Source organism: Pseudomyrmex gracilis, unplaced genomic scaffold (genome assembly GCF_002006095.1).
Source record: "Pseudomyrmex gracilis isolate BER0280 unplaced genomic scaffold, ASM200609v1 scaffold_1158, whole genome shotgun sequence".
Lineage (NCBI taxonomy): Eukaryota > Metazoa > Arthropoda > Insecta > Hymenoptera > Formicidae > Pseudomyrmex > Pseudomyrmex gracilis.
Genome location: NW_018021742.1, coordinates 13,817 through 21,833, shown reverse-complemented (window position 1 = coordinate 21,833; position 8,017 = coordinate 13,817). Strand labels below are relative to the sequence as shown.

The 8,017-nt window shown below is 46.2% G+C and overlaps 2 protein-coding genes across 2 annotated transcripts in view; both read right to left on the bottom strand.

Moving 5' to 3' along the window:
- The window catches only part of LOC109861930, a 16,380-nt gene extending 13,260 nt beyond the window's left edge, over window positions 1-3,120 (bottom strand). Inside the window, exon 1 of the mRNA XM_020441785.1 lies at window positions 2,937-3,120. Coding sequence (XP_020297374.1) covers window positions 2,937-3,120 — 184 coding nt within the window. The remainder of the gene's footprint in view (window positions 1-2,936) is intronic.
- A 3,187-nt stretch (window positions 3,121-6,307) lies between these two features.
- Window positions 6,308-7,525, bottom strand: LOC109861929. Its single transcript, XM_020441784.1, has one exon. The coding sequence runs from the start codon at window positions 7,523-7,525 to the stop codon at window positions 6,308-6,310; it is 1,218 nt and encodes a 405-aa protein (XP_020297373.1).
- Window positions 7,526-8,017: the final 492 nt, after the last annotated feature.

The window sequence follows — 8,017 nt, the reverse complement described above, 5'->3', positions numbered from 1 at the left end:
AAATGTACAAACATTATAATACAACCTTTGTTTTATAGACATAAATTGCAGTGCATCCCGCATACATTCTACTTTGGTATACNTATCACACTGTAATATTACTCTCATAGCTCGATTTTGTGCTATCTGCAATTGACTTAGTTGCGTTTTACCCATGTCTAGTAATAGCGTTGCGCAATACTCAAAGTGCGGCGCTATGAGTGTTTTATATATAAAACATTTAGTATACGCTGATATAAAGTTGCCTATTCTATTCAAGAAATTCGTTTTTTTACCTATTTTCTTTAGCATATAATCACAATGAGTTTTAAATCTTAGTTTGTCATCAATAATTATACCTAGATACTTCATTGTTTCTACACGCTCTATCCCAATACCGTCCAGGTATTTTAATGTAATATTACCTCTCAATTCTTTTTGTATACTTCTGACTATCATAAATTTCGTTTTTCCCGCATTCATTTTTAGCTTGTTTATATTCATCCACTGCTCGACTACATTAAATGCTGTATTCATTTTACTCTCTAAATCCATACTACTTTCTCCACTAACGTATATTAAGGTGTCATCAGCGAACATTTTTATACTGCACCTTTTTGGACAGACTTTGATTATATCATTTATATATACTATAAATAACTAAGGTCCCAATACTGATCCCTGTGGTACTCCATATTCTGTTGTTAGCAATCTAGATCACTTATGATTAAATCGCACCTGCTGTTTCCTATTGCTTAGATACGATTTAAGTCACTCTAAAACCACTCTTCTAATTCCATATTGATACAATTTCCCTAATAATCTTTCTCTGTCTATTGTCTCAAACGCTCTTTTAAGGTCCATGAAAATTACTCCCACTCTATTTGCTTCTCACTTACTACTAGTTTCCATTCGTCAATGACAGTTAGAATCGCTGTTTCGCACGAATATTGTTTTCTGAACCCCGACTGATGCTCTGTAATAATAGCATTACTTTCTAGATACATTTCGATTGAGAGATAGTGAGAGAGAGTAAGAGAAAATGAAAGAAAGTGCGAGAGAGAGTGAGAGAGAGTCAGAGGGAATGATAAAGAGTGCAAAATAGAGTGAGAGAAAGTGCGAAAAAGAATGAGAGAGAGTGTTATAGAGTGCGGGAGAGAGTAAAAGAGAGTGAGAAAGAGTGCAAGAGAGAGTGTGAGAGATTGAAAGAGAATGCGAGAAAGAGTGACAGAAAATGGGAGAAAAAATGAGAAAGACTGAGAGAGAATGAAAAAAAGAGAATGAAAAAAAAGAGAATGAAAGAAAAATAAGTGAGACAATAAAAAAGAGAATGCGAGAGAGAATGAGAGAGAGTGAGAGAGAATGACGGAGAATAAAAACAAGTGGAAAAAAGAGTGAGAGAGAGTGCTAGAAAGAGTGAGAGAGAATGCGAGAAAGAGTGACAGAAAATGGGAGAAAAAATGAGAAAGACTGAGAGAGAATGAAAAAAAGAGAATGAAAAAAAAGAGAATGAAAGAAAAATAAGTGAGACAATAAAAAAGAGAATGCGAGAGAGAATGAGAGAGAGTGAGAGAGAATGACAAAAAGTAAGAGAAAGTGTGAGAGTGAGAGAAAGAGAGAGAGTGATAGAAAGTGCGAGAGAGAGTGAAAAAAAGTGAAAGGGAGTGAAAGAAAGTGCGAAAAAGAGTGAGAGAGTGCGAGAGAAAGTGAGAAACAGTGAGAGAGACTGCGAGGGAGTGAAAAAGAGTGCGAGTGAGAGTGAGAAAAAATGCGAGAAAAAGTGAGAGAGAGTGCAAGAGAGAGTGAAAGAAAGTGCGAGAGAAAGTGAGAGAGAGTCAGAGGGAATGAGAAAGAGTGCAAAATAGAGTGAGAGAGAGTGTTATAGAGTGCGGGAGAGAGTAAAAGAGAGTGAGAAAGAGTATGAGAGAGAGTGAGAGGGAGTAAGAGAGAGTGCGAGAAAGAGTAAGAGTGAGAAAGTGTGAGAAAGAGTGCAAGAGAGTGCAAGAGAGAGAGAGAGAGAGACTGAGAAAGAGTCAGAAAGAGTGCGAGAGGAAGTGAGAGAGAATGTGAGAGACAGTGAGAAAAAGTGAGAGAAACTAAGAGAGAGTGAGAGAGTGCGAGTGAGAGTGAGAAAGAGTGCGAGAAAGAATGAGAGAAGCTGAGAGAGTGCGAGAGAGAGTAAGTAAGTGTAAGAAAGAGTGCGAGAGAGAGTGAGAAAGAGTAAGAAATAGTGCGAGAGAGAATGAGAGAGACTGAGAGAGAGTGCGAGAGAGAGTGAGAGATAGTGCGAGAGTGAGAGAGAATGTGAGAGACAGTAAAAAAGAGTGAGAGAGTGGAAGAGTGAGTGAGAAAGAGTGCGAGAGAGAGTGCGCCTAAAAGGTAAAAGAGTGCGCCAAGTACACGCACAACACGTAATACTTTAAATTAAAATTCTAAATTTAAACTAGTATTTATTAAAAATTGTATTTTATTTTTAATATCAAACATTCTTTTTCTACAAAACCTACGTTACAAAAGAAGTGATATGAAAAAGTATCACCAAGTACACTTGTGTACATTTAAAGAAAGTATTAAAAACATTATAAAAAAATAAAAAATATAAAATTATTATATATGTATCAATAGGTAGACTTTGCCTTTTGTAAAAAGTCGAAATATAAAAAATAATTAAGGCAAAAAAACTTGGCCGTATACGTGCCGTATTAAGGCCAAAAAACTTGGCCGTATACTTGGCGTTCGTATACGTGCACGTCGCTACGACGTGCCCGCGCCGGAGGCAGCGGTGGCACTGCAGGGGCCGCCTCTCCAACACCTCGATCGGAGACTTGATCCACCCCACCCTAATAAATCCGGCGTCCGCGATCTTTGCACGGCGACCGGGCACCGAATCCATGCTGTGGCGAGACCGTTGGGGGAAGCGCGAGCTCGGCCGACCTTTATTTCGGCCGACCGACAACCTCCAATGGCCACCACAGCCTCCTCTATCTCCTCGGAGGTGATAGAGTCATCGAGGCCCCGTATGCGCAACTCGCACGTTTTTACGGGTCTCGTAACTCGCACTCCCAGTTCTGGGGCCAAGGCGGCCATTGCCTCGTGGAGGCGGTCCGCCTTGGCTTTGTTGCCCTCACCGGGGATCTCCATAAAGAGGGCCCCGGTGACAGCCCTTTTGGGGCGGACTTCGGAGATCCCGAAGTCCGCCAATCTAATTCTCCTCCGCATCTGCGCCACCGCCGCCGCCACGTCAGCGTTTTGCGTGCTGGCAGTTATGACGATGGCCGCAGAGAGGGGAGCCTTCCCAACTTTGGGGCGAGAGGCGTGCTGCCCGGGCTAAACGGCCACCGGGCCAGCGGATTTTCGCCCCGCTCCCCTATAGAAGAACGCAGCGGCTTGCGCGTTTCTTCTCTTTTCTTTGCGGCCGACAACCTGAGACCAGGGTGTCTCAGACTCGGCCGCAGAGACCCCCGGCTTGAGCTTACTCGGCGGGGCCAGGTCCGCCCAGTGGGTGGCCGTGGGGGGCACCGCCACCCGGGCCTGAGTGCCCTCCTTGGCACCCTTTCCTTTTTGATTACCCCCGTTTTTATTTTTCTTCTTCCTCTTTGCAGGGGAGGAAGCAACAGGGGCGACTTCCGTTGAGGGGCCAGTGACGGCAAACGTGCCTGCGCTGTCCCTCGCGGCTGCGCCCTTGGGCGCAGCTTTTTTGGCCGGAAGGGGTGGTGGCCGAAAGGACGCTTCACCTCCCTCCGCCCCCAGGAGTGGACGGGAGAGTCGGAGGGACATCTGCTCCCAGAATGCAGACATCTGGGAGCGTACGGCGTCCATGAGCCGACTCTCCACTTCCCTGAGGGACTTGGGACTCAATACTTCCCCCGAAGGCGGAGGGGTTGGCGCTCGAGGCGTCGGCGACGCTACCGAGGGCTCCCCTTGCTGGGGGCTCCGTCCTGATCCCACCTCCATAAGAGGGACGAGAGTCAGGGGGGGTGATTCCGTCCAAAAACTCTCCGGCCTCGGCGGCACGGAGGGCCCGGGTGGCGGTGACACTACACGCTAAGGTGGAGAGGGGGGAAGCGGAGACCAGCGGCCGGAAGACCGTTTTTTACGACTCTTTACTTCCTTTAGCCTCTCCATCCTGAGGGACATCAGCTCCCGCCGGATGTCCCTCAGCTCCTCCTGCAGAGTGTCCACGTGACCCTGCAAGCGCCCGTTTTCACGGAGGACGTCGTCTAGTTTTACTTGGACGGCGTCCTTCTCCTTTTGCAAGGAGGCGACTGAGTCGCGTAGCCAGCCGACCTCTGCGCTCAACGTAGTGTTGAGCGCTTCCAGGCGCTGGACGTCCCTTGAAGAGTTCAGCCGACCTGCAACTATCGATACGGCCTCTTCTAGGCCGGTCGCCGCCTCCTTGAACTGGCGGACGAAGGTACCCTTAAGGTTCCTCGACCTTGCCGCCAGTGTTCGCACCGCTTCCGGCATTTTTGCGGACTGTCCAATCACTTGGGACGTGGGCATGTCCCTTGTAACAGCCAGCCGCGGTGGCAGGGGCGCCACCGCCTGCGAGCCATCCGCCCGGTTAAAGGTAGAGGGCTGGCTGAAGTCGGCCGAACGCGTGGAGACGCGCAACGCGTCCACCCCCCCCCCGGCCAACTCCTTCTCCGCGCGCAGCTCTGTTACGCGCTGGAGCTGCACCACGCATCTACGCTTTACCTCGGCGAGGTTAGCATGCTCCCCAGTAGTGGGGGGATGTTTTCTCCCGCGCCTTCGCACTCCCAAGCTGTTAGTCCTCTCGGGAGAGATCCCGAGAGACTGGGAGGCGTGAGGAAGTTGCTCCGTCTTGCGTGCGCCGCGAGACGGCGTATCGTCCCGATTTTGAGCGACAGACTCGGCCTCCGAGTCAGAGGAGTCGTCGCGGGGAAGAGGGGTGAGTTGCGGCAGTGCAGGCAGATGTCCTTGCCCGCACTCATCCCCATCATCCTCCATCCTTGAGTCGGGGACCCAAGATCTCCGACGTTTTCCTCGTCTCCGCCAGTCTGGAGCTGTAGGGTCCAGGCAGGGGTAGGCGCTCTCCTCTCTTGCAGGTGCCCTGGCACCTGAGCTTGTCGTCGCTGTTGCATCTTCATGCGCCGCCCCAGCGGGGCAGGCGACGCAAAGCCCATCGTATGATGACGACGGGAGGGAGTCTGGGACGACAACCCCCTCTCGCCGGCCGCTGGGGGTCCGAATCCCCTGCGGCGGTAGACCGCTCTCCTTAATAGTGGACATCCTCTATGAGTTATTAAAGGTGGTTTGATTTCGGTGTGTCCTTTACCTAGGCCGGCTGCCCACACAGGGCTGACAAGCCTGCCCGGCGCGCTCTTGGTCAAGCCGCTCCCCGTGGGACTGTCCAGCAAGGGTAACCCTGCCAGGAACCGAAGTTCCCGCCGGCATAGCTCCACGTTTCATCACGACACGCAAGCCCCTCCACCACGACAAGGTGGCGCACATCGGAGGGGACCATAATCGAACCATAAACGAACCACGTTCAATCATAATTAAACCACGTTCAACCATAATCGAACCACGAACGTACCACGTTCAACCATAATCGAACCATAAACAAACCATATTTCAACTATGAAACCATGTTAAATGGCAATTAATACCGCGTTAATTTATATAAACATATGCTATAGAAAAGAAGGGTAGGAAATGTACAAACAAATTTTTTTATATAACATTTTATTGTCGTTTAGACCACCAATTAAATATTTTAAATACATTTTGTAATGCGCAGTGTTTCACATGATTTCTACATCGTAGACAATTCAATACATTCACGTTTTTTAAAGAAGCAATATCGTCGTAATCGACATCCAATGTTTTAATAATTAATCTATGTCGTACGTCACTATCAACAATATCAGCTAGCCAGTTACATTTTTCGAAACCTTTAACATAGACGAGTGAAGACGCGTCGTCATCATTTTCTGCGATGTCGCAAATAGTTGTAATCACATTCTTTGCTCTGCGGTATGCAACATTTCCATCCTCCCAACGCAGACCATGATGATGCATCATCAGCCAAGAAGCTGCTGACCTGTCCGATCTTGCAACTAGATTCCACAAAAAAGGGGCTTTCAAAAATGTAATGCGAAAGAACAGTACCATTTTGCAATACCGCTATTTCTTTGACAATAAATCTTTTCCCGACTATAAATCCTTGCAGGTCCACAAACGTCGGTACAATCATGTTGACGTAATCGTGTGACCAACAAAAGACAAATGCTATCTATCGTAAAATACTGTCGCTCTTAAACAACTTTTAGATTATAGAGGGGAGAAACGCTGATGTTGCAAGTTATGTAATTTTGCGNACTACGTTGGTTAACGGATTGTATTCAACCATACGATCGTGCAAAATGAGGCAATAGGCTGTAGTATTTGCCGGTATATTGTCTTTGCAATCGAATTCAATCCGCACATTGACGGTTGCACTTTTTATAGCCTCGTTTTGACGCGAGCAATCAATGACCACTAAAGGACCACAATGCAGAAAATTGTAAATCGTGAGAAATGGTACGACAACACCACATCCGTAGTACGTTTTACGGAAATTTGTGTACATATNGTACAGAANGGCATATTTNTTTCTATCAAAATCTAAATGCAAGTCGTCATAAGGATAGAATTCAGAGTTGAGATAAAGTTTTACGTTGGTCAACTGACAGTGATCGAATCGCGTGACATCTGCTGACATATCGTTTCTTTGAGCAGTCTGTAGCGCAAATATGACGTATCTCGGTTTCTCAGGTTGTGTCGCCGTTTTTACGGCCCACGAATGTTTAGTAGTGCTTTGTAATAATGGAAACTCATAGAGATCCCATGAACGGAAACTCATGGTCAAATACCGCCCGCTTTCCAGAGTTTGTAGTAGTGAGAGCTTCGTGACATCGTTCAATACTACTTGTGGCATTCGCCATTGCACTTTGAATAATTCAATGTTTCTATTCAATGCCTCACGATCTACTTGAGAGATTGCTGTTATGCAGTTTTTGTCGTTGCGCGATCGTATTAAAATTAGTTCATGACGTGCATTGATAACCGTACGTTTGTAGTCGTCACAAAATCCTAATAACATGCTGAGTGGTACGCAGAAAGTAAAGTAACTATCTACGTCTACATGTTGTTTAATATCCCAACCAGCATTCTTCATAGCCATGCTTTTATCATGTGTTAGCGATATATAGTTTTTGATCGTGCTAGTTATTCCAACGTTTTTATTCCGATCAATCTCCATACCATTGAGTTCGTAACGAATCTCATCAAACATAAAAGCCACACAATTATTACCCAGAAATACTTCTTCTTCGTCTTTCGTCGTTAACGTCATTTTTCCTTCGACGTAAAGAAAACTTTGACACGGTAAAGTGTACAAGTCCTGCTGTTGTATAGATATGCGTATCTCATCACTGTGATCAAATGTTGTGTTCACATACGGATTGTACGTGTGAGTTTCAATCTTGACAATGCGATCATCAAAGATCGGCTCGCCCCCAACATTTAAAATGTTGCACATATTTTCAAACTTCTCGTACAAGAAATCCCAACGATTGTAAAAATTTAACGTTTATTGAACTTAGCTTCTTCCGATTATGGTACGTCGGAGAAGTAGTAGTAGCAGGTGTTTGTAATAAAAACCTCGTATCTCGCGTCACTTGATCCGCCTCGTTCAGCACGAGCATGCCGTGTATTATAGTCGTCGGCGTCGCACGTGTAACCTGACAGTTATTTCTTCTCTTCGAAAATCATGCAATTGTCCGTTCTGATCCACAATGCGTATCGTCAGATCCGTAATGCTCTGCACAATGATCGGAAGGTAAATGATTTGTGCCGGTGTTTCCGAGATCTTATATCCAGGTGGCACGTTTGGTGAGAACTCATGTATCGTATGCACACACCGGTTGTTGCTGTACGCACCCGCGGTCACGTTGCATTCTATGCAAATAATGTTTACGTTGATAATATTAATCGGCACGTCTGATACGTACCATTGTAGCGGCTCTAAAAT